At 39.6% G+C, this 16,159-nt stretch overlaps 1 protein-coding gene across 1 annotated transcript; it reads right to left on the bottom strand.

The window, feature by feature from the left end:
- Nucleotides 1-9,633: 9,633 nt before the first annotated feature.
- On the bottom strand, nucleotides 9,634-16,100 carry LOC115213356. Its single transcript, XM_029782298.2, has 2 exons — nucleotides 15,958-16,100; nucleotides 9,634-10,141 (listed from the first exon to the last, which is right to left on the bottom strand). Exons 1-2 carry the CDS (start codon nucleotides 16,011-16,013, stop codon nucleotides 9,706-9,708), a joined length of 492 nt encoding a protein of 163 aa, XP_029638158.1. The 5' UTR covers nucleotides 16,014-16,100; the 3' UTR covers nucleotides 9,634-9,705.
- Between the last annotated feature and the right edge of the window lie 59 nt (nucleotides 16,101-16,159).

The raw sequence follows: 16,159 nt of genomic DNA, 5'->3' as shown, positions 1-16,159 counted from the left end.
ACGCGACGGAAGTTCCTGGTTCGCACCCACACAGTCGCCTGTTTTTCGTTTGCGATCGTGTAACAGGCACGCGTTTCCTGGTTGACACAGGTGCGGAAGTCAGCATCATCCCATCTCCTCCAACACTTCTGGAAAAAGAAAAGAGACATCAGTCTGTCTTCAGGCAGTCAACCATTCACCCATTCCAACCTACGGTGAACAGTCCCTAACATTAAACATAGGACTACGCCGCACATTTCAGTGGGTATTCGTCGTCGCTAAACTGCCGACCCCTATCTTAGGAGCCGATTTCCTGCATCATTTCGGTCTCCTGGTAGACATAAAGAACAGACGACTTGTCGACACCACCACCAAGCTTACTGTGCGCGGTATAGCCGCTCGAATGGACACAGTCAGCCCAACTGTAATGCTTACGACAACGACTCGTCACAGTTCCATCCTGAATGATTATCCAGATGTCGCCCGGCCAGTTTTTCATAACCAGCCGATAAAGCACGACGTTACCCACCACATCAAAACCAGCGGTCCACCTGTTGCTGCAAGGCCCAGAAGGTTACCACCTGATCGTCTCCAGGCCGTCAAGCGGGAATTCCAGCACATGCTCGACCTCGGAATCATCCGCGTTTCCAGCAGCAACTGGTCCTCGCCGATACACTGCGTCCCAAAAAATCATCGACCGATTGGCGGGTTTGCGGCGATTATCGATCACTGAATAAAAGCACTATCAGTGATGCCTATCCGGTGCCTTTTCTCCAGGACTTTTCAGCTCGCTGCATGGAGCTCGCATCTTTTCAAAAATCGACCTGGTGCGAGCATACAACCAAATCCCAGTCGAACCTGCAGACATCTCAAAGACAGCAGTGACTACACCTTTCGGAATGTTTGAATTCCCGTATGCCTTTCGGTTTACGAAACGCGGCACAGACATTCCAAAGGTTTATCGACATGGTGACTAGAGGTTTGCCTTTCGTCTATGCCTACATAGACGACATACTCGTGGCCAGTAACTCGGACGAAGAGCATAATCAACACCTTCACCTGCTATTCGGACGACTACGTCAATTTGGAATTGTTATCAACCCTACCAAATGTTTGTTCGGAGTTGCTTCCCTTCATTTTCTCGGCCATATAGTCGATAAAAATGGAATTCGTCCCCTTCCCGAGAAAGTCAAGGCCATCGTGGATTTTCCACCACCCACATCTCTCCGCAAATTAAGGGAATATCTCGGTCTAGCGAATTTCTATCGACGGTTCGTGCCCCACCTCGCTGAAATAGCGCAACCGCTCACGGATTTGCTACGTCAGCGAACCTGCAAAAACGCAGATATAGCTCTGACCGAAGATCAACTCGTTTCTTTTGCTGCCCTGAAAAAAGCGTTATCTAGCGCTACCATGTTGGTTTATCCAAAACCAGACGCCCCACGATGTTTACTCGTTGATGCATCCGATTCCGGAATCGGAGGTGTGCTACAACAGCTTGTTGACGGTATATGGCAACCGTTGTCTTTCTTTTCTAAGCGGTTAAAACCCGCGAAACCAAATACAGCACATTCAGTCGGGAATTATTGGCGGCATACCTGGCCGTTAAGCATTTCCGTCATATGCTAGAAGGTACCAATTTTGCCATATATACCGACCACAAGCCATTAGTATACGCATTTAACACCAAACCGGATCGCCATTCGCCAAGAGAAATACGCCACCTCGATTTCATATCGCAGTACACGACGGATATACGCTACATCAAAGGGACGACCAACGTGGCAGCCGATGCACTTTCACGTGCGCAGATCAATGCTATCCACACCACGTCTACTATTGATCTGGCACGTATAGCAGCTGACCAGGAGAATGACGAAGAACTTCTAAAGCTCCGGAATTCGTCATCTCTGAAATTTCAGCATGTTCCACTACCATCATCCACAGCCCATATTTGGTGTGATATTTCCACTGGTTACCAACGCCCTTATGTACCACAGAAATATCGTCGAGAAGTTTTCTCCGCTCTACATTCTCTGTCACATCCTGGTATTCGCTCCACTCAAAAGCTAATATCGACCCGTTTTGTGTGGACCAGTATCAACAAGGATATCAGAGAATGGACCAAGTGCTGTGTTGCGTGCCAAAAAGCGAAAATCCACCGGCACATAAAATCACCAATCGGTTCATTTTCGCAGCCCGATGCACGATTTCAGCACGTTCACATTGATATCGTTGGACCCCTGCCACCTTCGCAGAACTATTCATATTTGCTAACTTGCGTAGATAGGTTCTCGCGATGGTCCGAAGCCTGGCCCCTATCTGATATATCAGCAGAAACGGTCGCTAAAACGCTGATATCACAATGGGTTTCGCGTTTTGGAACACCCGCAACAATTACCACCGACAGAGGACGTCAGTTCGATTCCCACCTTTTCACCGAGCTGACTCGTCTCCTCGGGTGTAAACACACCCGCACTACAGCTTACCACCCTGCAGCAAATGGCATGGTGGAACGCTTTCACCGCCAACTCAAGGCATCTATAAAAGCAGCTCCAGACAGTTCTCACTGGTTGGAACATCTCCCTCTCATCCTCCTTGGAATTCGATCCACGATTAAGGAAGAACTGGGATATACTCCGGCCGAACTCGTTTATGGCACAACACTCACCTTACCTGGGCAGATGATCGAACCTGTTTCACAAAACTTCCCTGACCCACAACAATATGTGCACCGATTACGAACATCCATGTCGCAAGTATCACCCTCAGGCCCCAGACAACAGAACGTCGTTTCACGTGTCCCAAAAGATATCAACACATGGACTCATGTCTTCGTGAGGAATGATGGGATACCCTCTCAACTTCGACCACCATATTCCGGGCCCTACAAGGTCATCAAAAGAGAACCCAAGTATTTCGTCCTCGATAATGGAGGTAAACGAAATACGGTCTCGATTGATCGTTTAAAAAAGCTTTCATCGAGGAGGACTTACATTCAGTCCCCTCTTTTCCTCAAACAGACTCGGCAACTCCAGCGAACACCACAGATGCTGCACAACCCCGACACACCAAATCAGGATCAGGAGACAGTTCGATGGCCAGCAAGGTTTGTGCAAGTTTTTCGGGTAAGTTCTGAACTCCTAACGTATCCATCTTCCTAATGAACACATAACTGCATCACACCCACCCAGAGAAATCAAAGAACATTTGTGTACGTAAAGAAAAAAAAATGAAAACAAAAACTGTCTGTATGAACTTTTACGGAACATTTCAAAATCGAACTTTGCCGATGAACATTTCTTTCATTTTTGCATGTACATATTTTTTGTTTTCTCTTCAAAATGTTTGCTTTCTCATAAATATATTTTTTTGCTAACTGTATATCCACACACATTTACAAATCTTGTTCTCATGCGTGCTATCACTCGATTTTTTTTTTCGCCACTGAAAGATACCTTGTCTCTATTAGACCTCTAGTAGGTCGAGTAATCAATAGACGCACATCTCTTTCAACGCGCCAACATAATTCTGCCTGGGCACATATACATATTGCCCACCATATAGCACATACAAATTGTAAACCTTTCATCCATATTTTTGTCGTTCAATGTGTAAAAAAAAATTTTTTTTCTACATGCACACAATAAAAAAATAAAAAAATAATAAAAATAATAATAATAATACATTTCCAATATCGTTCGATCTCTGTGGCTTTCTCACTAGAAGGGGGGTAGTGTAAGAATTAGCACTTCCTTCTCAAAGCTTGGATTCGAAATCAGACCCAAGAATCATTGGTCGTAAAATACCAATGCACAAAAAGGCGCGAAATCAGAATCTCTTTGTTCTGACAAAAAATGATGGATCGTCTCCCTTCGACCTCTGACCCGAGCAGGTCAGGCGAAGTTTAACAGGACGACCAGCGACCTACTGTACACAATAACACTCTTGCGGTATATCTATTTTTCTGGCTATTTGAGATGTTATAAATAGAACGGAGAAATAGGTATCTAGAGAGAACCCGAACCAACGTTTAAGAGAACGCCACGCATTTATGAGGACGACGAAAGAATAATCAGAAAGGTGACTCTGTCATGCATGATTTACACACACGCACACACACACACCATCAAACATATTCTGCTTTAATGTGTATCCTGTATTATGCATTCCTTTAATATGTATTATTTGCAACCACTATTTAATATGCATTTTGTACAAGCGATGTGTAACATTGCTTACAAATTGATGTAGTGATAATAAATCTTTAATTTATTACAAAGCACTTATGTATTTATTAATACATCCACGCATCCACTACATATATATGTGTGATTAAGTTTGTTTACAATCATATGTTTTAGGTTTGATCCAACTATGTGGCATCTTGAACAAATATCTTCTATTATAGCCTTGAATTAACCAGTGACTTGGGAGTGGGGCTTCCCAGGTAATTTGACTAAGAATGTAATCCAAGGGAATCCCAAGGATTGTATTCTATTTCCTGGGAATTTCTGGCTATATTAGTTAAAAACTAATTATGAATTGCAAGGCTGTTTGAAAGTGTTTGCCTAATTCAAGATTGTTTAAAAGTCTTGCACACAATTTAAAGATTTTTCCTAAACGACGAGATGGTGAAGAACGACCTTCGCTCTTTAGGTCTCACAGAGGAAATGACCAGAGACTGAGACCTTTGGAAGTATGCTGTGTGTGAGAAGACCAGGCTGGACAAGTGAGGCCATAACCCATGGCCCCTACCTGGAACGTAGTCAGTGCACCTATGCATACCTTCCTTCTTGGGACACATAACTCTACTTGTGAAGACCTGTTGAGGCAAGTGAAAATGGAAAAAATGGAGAAAAATCAAAAGCAAACTTGATGAACATTAATGGAATTTGTAGTTTTGTGGTACCAGTGCCGGTGGCACATACGAAAACCATCCGAATGTGGCCGTAGCCAGTACTGCATTGACTGGCCTCTGTGCCGGTGGCACGTAAAAAACACCATCCGAGCGTGGCCGTTCGCCAGCCTCGTCTGACACCTGTGTCGGTGGCACATAAAATCACCCACTACACTCTCGGAGTGGCTGGCATTAGGAAGGGCATCCAGCTGTAGAAACACTGCCAGATCTGACTGACCTGGTGCAGCCTTCGGGCTTCCCAGACCCCAGTTGAACCGTCCAACCCATGCTAGCATGGAAAGCGGACGTTAAACGATGATGATGATGATGATGATATTTTCTTAAGAACAAATAGAATTATAATAAGCAAACCTTCCTCAAAAAGAATCAACCAACTGAAAATAACTTTCTTTATGGAAAATAAACAAGGCGCAGGAGTGGCTGTGTGGTAAGTAGCTTGCTTACCAGCCACATGGTTCCGGGTTCAGTCCCACTGCGTGACACTTTGGGCAAGTGTCTTCTACTATAGCCTTGGGCCGACCAAAGTCTTGTGAGTGGATTTGGTAGACAGAAACTGAAAGAAGCCTGTCGTATATATGTATATGTATGTGTGTCAGTGTTTGCCTCCCAACATCGCTTGACAACCGATGCTGGTGTGTTTACGTCCCCGTAACTTAGTGGTTCGGCAAAAGAGACTGATAGAATAAATACTAGGCTTACAAAGAATAAGTCCTGGGGTCGAGTTGCTCGACTAAAGGTGGTGCTCCAGCGTGACTGCAGTCAAATGACTGAAACAAGTAAAAGAGTAAAGAGTAAGAGAACAAAGGGTGCAGTCATAGCTGTGCAGTAAGAAGTTTGCTTTTTAGCCACATGGTGTTGTGTTCAATCCCTTAGCATAACACCTCAGGTGAGTGTCTTCTACTATAGACCAGGGCTGATCAAAACCTTGTAAATGGATTTGGTAGACATAATCTGAAAGAGGCCTATCATCATCATTGTTTAACATCCGTTTTCCATGCTAGCAAGGGTTGGACTGGACGGTTCGATCGGGATCTGGGAAGCCAGGATGCTGCACCAGGCTCCAGTCTGATCTGGCAGTGTTTCTACAGCTGGATGCCCTTCCTTACACCAACCACTCTGTGAGTATAGTGGGTGCTCTCTATGTGCCACTGGCATCAGCCACATTCGGATGGTGTCTTTTTTACATGCCATCGGCATGGGTATCACAACTACAATTCCCATTTGCTTATCATATACATATATGTGTAGATGTGTGTGTGAGATCATGTTACTGTCTTGTGACAGCTGTAAACAAGTGTTGCCATCATGCAAATTGCTTCCAGTCTTCCTTGTAATACATGTCTGGCCATGGGGAAATATTATTTTACTTGTAAACAGGGGAGGGTTGGCAACAGGAAGAACATCTGACCATAAAAAAAATCTGCCACAAGTTCTATTCGACTCATGCAGGCATGCAAGAATGATGATGAAGAAATAATATCAAGTTAGTTGCTACTGATGGATTTTCCATGAATGCTTTTACCAGGTGTGTGCTTTTATTAGGAAAGCTATAACAGATAATTAATTTTTTGTGTTTGGTTTGTAAGACAGATAAACCTGGTGTAGAGAGGGAACATTACTGATGAGGTTGCTAATGGCAATGAAAGGACTATGACAAATCTGAGTGATTGATTAACCGAACAATTACTGTAAATCCTCGAGTATAATATGCAGGGGATTTTTAGGGGGCTGTACCTCTGAAAAACCTAAACCTTGTATATAATACGCACCCCTTCTCTAACTTGAGTTAAGGAGGTCTATAATATGTCCTTGGTTTGTAAAAATGTATGTGGTAACGTCCTTTATTATTTATTATTGTATATATAACAATGCAAACGTGTAGCTTTTCAAATTTTCTTCCGACGGCCCTATTACCATGCACTTCAGCATATGACATAACTACAAGTTGAAACATAGCCGAATAAGATCTACGAGGCATTTTATGGGCATGTAATGTATCATCATTATCATCATCATCGTTTAGCGTTCGCTTTCCATGCTAGCATGGGTTGGACGGTTCAACTGGGATCTGGGAAGCCAGAAGGCTGCACCAGGCCCAGAAGATTAGTGTACAGGTTTAAGTTCCACTTATAATAAAACCCTAGTAAAGACCCACAGTAGTTCAAACATTTAATACTGGTATTTAATTAAGTATCTATTATTTGCCACAGTAATGATTCAAACTGCCAATACAAACATTTCTACATTACTGCATGTACTTTATATGCACTTTCTGACAAGTTGTGGTGCACCTGAGCACTGTATACAATAATTTCATTATTTTATTATAAACAGCAGGATGAACTATTTAGCACAATTTGTGCGTAATTAAGCCAGCAGCACCTGGTTGAACAAACACTGTTGCAGTAGGCAACATTTATTAAAATAAAAGTATTCAGAGCACAGAATAACATGTAACAAAAACAATTTGCAAACATATTTACATTCCCATATAACAGTTAAGAACATCACCATTATAATGACTTCATTGCTTTCAGGCTTAGCTTAATTTTCATGCCTGTAGTTAATTGGTTAAATATTGACTGATAATAATAATAATAATAAGTGAAACAGAATCAGAGCACATGTTCATTGTTGGCATAATGACCATAATGAGATATTACAGATAAAGGTTTGGTTTTAACAAATAATGGTTCTCATTCAATGCTGATGATTCAATGTAAAATGAAAATTAAAAAATGAGGTAAGTGAAATAGTTAAAAGAAAGGGGAACAACGTAAAATTCAGTTTTCTTTCTTTATGTAATTTTTTTTGTATTTGTTTCAGTCATTACACTGTGGCCATGCTGGGGCACTGCTTCGAAGAACCATGTGGTTGAGAAGCAAGCTTCTTACCACACAGCCCCTTCTGTGCTTAATCTCACAATAAAGTACCAGTCAGGTACAGTTGAATGCATTCTGAAAATGGCATCTATGTAGAATACTGAAGATCACTTAAAAGTACAGAATCACAATCATTGAAGGCTTGAGACAAGCCACTCTATACAGCTCGCAGGAGATTGTGGCAGGAAGAAGAGATTTGCAGATCACGTTTCTCAACTGCCAGAACAAATACCAAGGACAGCTATACAATGGGTACCACCAAAGGGATGAGGGAAGTAAGGGGTAGCGAAGAAGACACAGCATGCATCTTTCCAAGATGTTAACTCTTTCGTTACCAACCCGGCTGAAACCGGCTCTGGCTCTGAATACAAATGTCTTATTTTCATAAGTTTTGAATTAAAATCTTCCATCAAACCTTAGTCACAATTTATATTCCTAACATTAGTTTAATGATAACTAAGTTATTTTACTAAATTCTTTGTTATATTTAAAGTAATTGAAAGAAACAGAGAGCATCTCAAAATAAATACAGTAAAGAAAGGGTTAAGTAACTAAGCATCCCCTAGGATGATGCATGTGACTATGCTCAAAACAGTGATTACTGAAGACATCTTGCTGCCTGATAAACAGGAAGAACTAAGACTAAGTAGTGGCTTCTCTACAATTGACTATTTCCTTTCCACCAAGTTTATGGCCATGTACCTATGTTAGAAACATTATTATTTGAAGTCAAGCTGGCAGAATTGCTAGCATGCTGGGCAAAATGCTTAGCAGTATTTCATCTGCTGTTACATTCTGAGTTCAAATTCCGCCTTTCATCTTTGTGGGCTTGATTAAACAAGTACCGGTTCAGCACTAGGGTCGATGTAATCGACTTAATCCCTTCCCTCGAATTTGAGGCCTTGTGCTTCCAGTAGAAGGAATTATTAGTTAGAGTTCTTGAAGGTGGTGAGCTGGCAGAATCATTAGAATGCTGAGTGAAATGCTTAGTGGCATAGCATCTGTCACTACGCTCTGAGTTCAAATTCCGCCGAAGTCGACTTTGCCCTTCATCCTTTCGGGATTGATGAAAAATGTACCAGTCATGTACTAGGGTCAATGTAATCGACTATCCTCCTCCCCACAGATTCCAGGCCTTATTTGGAGTTATATGGTTTGACCAAAGAGCAATTACCACAATTCTGAAAACTAAGACTAAAATATACTTACATAGAATAATTTTTTGAACTATTAACCTCACTTTTAGAGATTGAAGATATATATACTTCAGTGGCCTACTGGCTAAGGTTGTTCTTAGCCACAATTTGGAAACAAAGGTTGCTGGTTTGAACCCAGTCCAATACTAAGTATACATCAAGGGATAAGATATCTGATGATATTTTGGAGATCAAACTGCTTGAAACTTTATGTGGAGATGTAAGCATTAAATATCTTTCATCTCTAAAGATGAATTGAAACCTTTTGATAATAACCAGTTTGAGACTACCCCTTGTTCTATGATGAAATCTTCCTGTTTTAATTGCTCTAAATTTAAAATTTCCATTAAAATTCCATGTTCATTTGTGTCCCAAACACCAGATTAATAATGACAAAGCTATTTTACTAAATTCTTAATTATTTAAAAAAATTAAATGATCTAAAAGCAGTGCATTTCAACAGGAATATGTTAACAAAAGGGTTAACAACCTGAAAAATGATAATTGATCTTGGATATTTAATCAAGAACCAATACAATTGTTTGACTTAAGAATAAGTAAAATGTTTGCTTCAAATTTGAAACAACTAATTCATATAAGAGAACAAACTGTTAAAATGTACACAAAGTCAAAGAAAAATGAAAAGACAAAGTAGTTATAGAAGAAAAATAACCAAAACTTTAATTCAATTATTAAAGTCAAATACACACATAGATAAAAATTCCATTTAATAGGTTGATGGCCTATCTAAGAATGATTTCTTTTTTACAAACTCTTTTTTAATGAATCTGTTCTCTCTGTAAATCTTTGGTTGAGTTAGTGAATGTTTTGTTTTCTTAGTCTTATCAAAGAGAAAACCATCATAAGGTACAAGGACATGGCGTCCTTTTAAGAGTCGTTTCCATATAGTTTCAATGCCTCCTTTTGTTAGTATGCGTTTATGAAGACTATTCATGTGTATGCGTTTCCATACATTTGGTTTATAATTGATAATTTTCTTACATCGCACTGATTGCTGGAGAACAGCAGGATTTTGGTCATTCTGTGATAAAATAGTTTCATGGCTTGGATTTACAGCAGCCGATGTGGTAGGGAGTAAGTTTGTTCCATTTGTCAAAGATGAGGGAAGGTTTCTGCACAATGTCGAGAAGTAATTGATGGATCTGTCCCATGTGAAAAATAAAAAAGAAGTAAATATGAAATATAAAGCTTGGTTATCATGTATAATTTGTGAGGTAAAACAATAAAGAATATCAAGTTGATTTGCAGGTAAAAATACATAATTATAAAATGCAAATCTTACGTTCCAGAAAACCATATATGGAGCCCCAAGGATCATGTGACCTTGGTTGAGAACCACTGATCTGGGACTTCACCATCTAATTCATTCTTTCCTTTTTAAAATTGTATGGTGCAAGCTGAGGGAGATTTAGCTGCTAATTCTATTAAGCCAAGTGACTATGCAGTGATTTGAGTAAGTGTTTGTGTGTATGTGTCATCATCATCATCATTTTCATTGTTTAACATCCATTTTCCCTGCTGGCATGAGAACCAGCAGCTGCACCAGGGTCCAATCAGATCAGGCAATGTTTCTACAGCTGGATGCCCTTCCTAATACCAACACCCAGAGTGCAGTGGGTGCTTTTTATGTGCCACCAGCACAAGAGCCAATCAGGCAGGCCTGGCATCGATCACGTTCGGGTAATGCTTTTTAAGTGCCACCAACATAGGGGTCAGTTGGGGGTACTGGCATTGGCCACATTCGGATGGTGCTTTTTATGTGCCACTGGCACGAGAGCCAGTCAGGGGGTACTGGCATTGGCCACATTCAGATGGTACTTTTTATGTGCCACTGGCATGAGAGCCAGTCAGGGGGTACTGGCATCGGCCACATTCAGATGGTGCTTTTTACGTGTTACCGGCACAGGAGCCACTCAGGCGGGCCTAGTGAAACAATTTCTCTAAATTGCAATAATAATTTTTTGCTTCAAATTTTGGTACAAGGCCAGCAGTTTTGGGGAGGAGTTAAATGATTACATTGACCCCAGTGTTCACCTGATACTTATTTTATCGACTCTGAGAGGATGAAAGGCAAAGTCAACCTCGGTGGAATTTGAATTCAAAACAAAGCTGAAATTCTACTAAGCCTTTTGTCCAGCATGCTAACAATTCTGTCAGCTTGCTACCTTAATTGCAATACTAATTATTAATGTTAAATGAAAGTTAGTGAATCGGTTGAATCGTTAGAGTATCGTACAAAATGCAATTTCAGTATTTAGCATTCACGTTCCGAGTTCAAATCCTACTGATGTTAATTTTGCTTTTCATCTTCTGGGGTCCATAAGTGATATATCTCTTAATCAGCTACGTGTTCAGATCCTGCCAGAGTCAACTTTGATTTTCTTCCTTTTGAGGCTGAGAAAATAAATATCAATCAAGTACTGACGTTGATGACAGTGATCTTAGTCCTCCACTCAAAACTGCTGGTGTTGTGCCTAATTAGAAATCATTATTATAACTAACAAATGACTAAACTCATTGTTCTATCATTCGAAACTCAACCATTTACAGAAAACTGATTTAATTTCGTCAACTCTGTACATGTACTTATAGATGGTAAATTTTAACGACTACAAAATGTAATATATTCGTTCTGTTTGGAGGGAGAGCTATATGGTTTAAACAACTGACTCAGCAAGAAGTCCGTTATTTTAATGAATAAATCCGACAGATACGGTGGAAAAATATCAAAAATAAATAGGATAACGTAATATGAAGGGTAGACAATCACATATGCTTAGAAACACATGTCAAGAGTTATTTCCCCTACAAGCTGAGGCTTGATCAATATTAATGGGTTAACCTTCACGAGTATTGCAAGAAATGAAAGCATTTTACATAGGATCTGATATATATATATATATGCACACAAGTAAATGTACTGTATATATAAATATGTTTAAAGCATTACTTTCCACAGATTGGTTCTTAATTTTGGGATGAGTAGAAAGGTGACCCAAATTTATATTTACAAATAGTTTTTGTTTAGCTCCAGCATAGACTTTATCAAGCAGATCTACGACCATTTGGAACTTTTTTTTAGGGTAACACAGGAGTAGGTGGCAAAAATAAATAAAAAAAACAAAAACAAAAAAAAAACTCCTCCTGAAATTATATTTTCTCAAATATTCCAAGGGCTTCAAGAAGTAGTTAATAGCTTCATTTACTTAAGGAGATTTAATTAGGTATGGAATTGGGTGTTTTGAGAGAAAAGTTACCTGAGTAAGAACAGGGAAAAAAAATGTTCAGAGAACTGTTACGTATGCTAGCAACAAAGAGACTGTCATTTTGAGTTAAGGGCAGATTACATAACCCTTCTTTGAAATGTGTTGTTGTATAGATGTGAAACATGAGCACTGGATGCAGGGTATGTGCAAAGGCTTGAATGAAATGAGGCAGGTAAGCTTTACAGGATGTTAATATTGGTGTGCATGAATACTCAAGCCAAATCAGACTGGAATCTGGTGCAGCTTCCCTGCTTGCCAGCTCTGGTCAAACAGTCCAACCCATGTCAGCATGGAAAATGGATGTTTGACGACGACGATGATGATGACGAACAAAGGAGCACAAACGAATTGAGAGAGCAGGAGTGGCTGTGTGGTAAGTAGCATTCTTACCAACCACATGGTTCTGGGTTCAGTCCCACTATATGGCACCTTGGGCAAGTGTCTTCTACTATAGCCTTGGGCCGACCAAAACCTTGTGAGTGGATTTGGTAGACAGAAACTGAAAGAAGCCCGTCGTATATATGTATATATATGTGTGTGTGTGTGTGTATATGGTTGTGTGTCTGTGTTTGTCACCCCCCAACATCGCTTGACAACCGATGCTGGTGTGTTTATTTCCCCCGTAACTTAGCGGTTCGGCAGAAGAGACCGATAGAATAAATACTAGGCTTACAAAGAATAAGTCCTGGGGTCGATTTGCTCTCGACTAATGGCAGTGCTCCAGTCAAATGATGGAAACAAGTAAAAGAGTAAGACTGTGCTGGTTTGGACATGTGATATAGATGAAGGATGACAACAGGATAAAGAAGTGCCAAGTAATCTAAGTGAAAGGAACCAGCAGAAGAGGAAGACCAAAGGCATGGGAAAAAGTCAACGATATCTTGAGAGGCTAGAACTCATGGAAGAGATGACAACAAGATTACAGCAAGTAGCCAGGCATAGTGAAGACCTAGCCAACCCATGCAAGAATGGAAAAATGCACATGATAATGTAAGGATGATAATAGTGTATCTAGATATGCAATAGGTCCGTCCTTTCTTTTTCTAAGACTATAGAGTGAGACTTGGCTGTTATTTTCTGTAGGCTGAGTGACCTTGGAGAGGGTCTTCTATTGGTCTGCTTGTGACTATTTTATTGGTTGCAGGAAGATAAAACCTAACAGTAAGCCAGTAATTGATCATGCTAAAGATTTTATAACACTAAAATTATGTTCTCACCCATTATTCTAAGAACTAAAAAGAAAAAAAAAGTTGATCACAGTTCCAATGCTACTGACCATTAGTCTGTTTGATCAGAATTGACCTGGATAAAGAATGACAGCCTAGAAAGCATGTCATGCAGGAAATGTATGCAGTTGCAAAATGTGAATGCATAATGCCCTAATGGTTAGGGTGTTGACCTTGTACTCTTGAGCAAGGCACTCCATTTCAAGTTGCTCCAGTTTCTATGGACCAGATGGTGAGTGTTAAACCAAGTTATGGGTGTAGTTTAAGCAGAGTCCACTCTGTAGTAAACATTCAGGCCAAATCCTTAGTCAAGATATCTTCCTCTCATAAGTCAGAATCTGCAAAAAAACAAAAAGGCTAAGGGCAATGCTCTTTCACCCCTGATCAATTCATTAAAAAAAAACACCTCAGTATGAAGCCAATCCATAGATACCGAAGGTGATCTAGCTGCTATTTCTACCAGGTTGAGCAAACATGTTGTGTGTGGTGACAATACAGTAGCTTTGGAAACTAGTTGTTTAATAGCATCAAATTATAGAAATCGTCAGACAATGCAGAATAACTTTTATAAAGGAAAAAAAATTACAGTAACACTTCAACATTTTTCCATCAACTAGGAAATAGCAGCCAAATTTCCTGCAAATAGTGTCTTACTGTCTCAAAAAAGGAAGGATGTATTATGATGTGATGTAGTCTTAGATATACATGCTCGAATAAAAGGAGAGATGAGCACAACAAAGAAGTTGTGAAGATATATTTGTCAGCATCTGTTTACAAATCCTTTCCTGTAATAGACTACTATCATATACAGGAGGAAATTTGCCTGTCATTCCACTTAAGGGTACAGATATTGCAGTAAAGTATCAACCTAATGGATCCTTGTGGTTCCTGAAAAAGAAATGAAAGTGACAACTCTATAAATAAAATGTAGCAAATTTTCACAAACCTGACATAAGAAACCATACAAGCCATTCATTTAAATAATGAAATAAGTCTCATTATGCAGAAGCACAAAGCAGTGAGGGTGCTTATACCTCGTTGATCAACCTGCTAGAAATACTAGTCAAATGTTCCTCATATCACACTGAATAGAAGGACACATTGGATAATTTTGTTAGAGATATATATCATTGCAAAAAAAAAAAACCAACAAAAAACGTAAAAGTCACAAAATCTCATGAGTTATCTTTCATGATAGTTTTGTTATGTCCCAGCCTCGTAGAGGGTAACGGAGCGGGGCACAATGAGGAGTTTTTATTGCATTTTTGAATGAGAAAAAAGATATTTTTTTAACAAATATTCATCATCAACGTTTAACGTCCGTTTTCCATGCTGGCATGGGTTGGACGGTTTGACTAAGTTCTGGAGAGCCAGCGGCTGCACCAGGCTCCAATCTGATCTGGCAATATTTCTACAACTTGATGCCCTTCCTACCGCCAACCACTCTGAGAGTGAAGTGGGTGCTTTACCTTATAAAAACTATATCAGATAAGTAAATGGCCTTCTCTAAATACATTAAAACACTATAACATATTCAGAAAATTATCCTTTTTCTCTTTGAGCATATAAAAGACAAATTTTTTCGGGGCAAAATGAATAAGCCGAGACAAGGTAATTTTGTCTCTTCAATTCTCCAGAATTACACTTGAAAACAAACTCAAACACATCAATATCCATCCTCAGACATCAGAAAGGTTAGAAATTCAATACTTGCAATGTAATGATTTCAAACGGGTAGAGGGAAAATAACAAAAAAAAAAAAAAAAATCAAAGATTACTCATTTTACCCCGATTACTAATTTTGCCCCACCCACTATTAAAAAGACCGTAAAAATTGTATGCTCTTCGGAGAAAAGAAATATAGTTGAAGAGTGGTCCCGGTGCGCGCACTCGCGCTAGCTAGTCGTGACTAGTCGATCCTTACTTTGTTTTTTTTTATTTACTTTGTTTTAAAAAAATTGTTTTATTTACTTTGCTAGGTAGTCGTAGGATCGACTAGTCACGACTAGCTAGCGCGGATGCGAAGTACGCGCACCGGGACCACTCTTCTTAAATAGTACCGTAGATTAGAACATGCGGAAGTTCATAATATACACAACAATCCTCAAATACCCCTTTTAAATTTACACTCCTTTCGTACATGAAAACATAGTGAGGGTTTGAGCACAGCGAAAAAAAGAAAAAAAAAGAAAGAAAGAAAAAAGGAAGCGACATTGAAGACTTTATGTCGCTGAAATAAATCTTAGCCCATAATCCGAGGACAGGAAAAAAAAAAAAAGACGAAGTGGTCATAGTTGCAATAATGTTGATTATAAGGTCTGCTCGATCACGGCTGACCTGGCGCTAAACAAGTTTTCGTAGGGAACATGTGAAGGACAAACACGTACAAGACATGATAATTAATGCAAAATGTGTCTGTTAGATGATATCCAGTTTGTCAGTTTAAATAAGGTGCATAAAACTTACCTGGGAATCAGTCCAGTCGATGATACGACTGATAATTTATAAAATAACTTTGACATTGTGGACGGCAAAATTTCACAAACAACACAGAACAGCCATACCCGGAAGCAATGCAATACAATGACAGCTTCGTACTAAATCAGAGAAGAAATAAATATTTCTTTTCATTACTAAAAATTTTAGATTTAGAGTTTGAGTACAATAG

Source organism: Octopus sinensis, linkage group LG6 (assembly GCF_006345805.1).
Source record: "Octopus sinensis linkage group LG6, ASM634580v1, whole genome shotgun sequence".
Taxonomy (NCBI): domain Eukaryota; kingdom Metazoa; phylum Mollusca; class Cephalopoda; order Octopoda; family Octopodidae; genus Octopus; species Octopus sinensis.
This window is presented reverse-complemented; position numbering and strand designations above follow the sequence as displayed.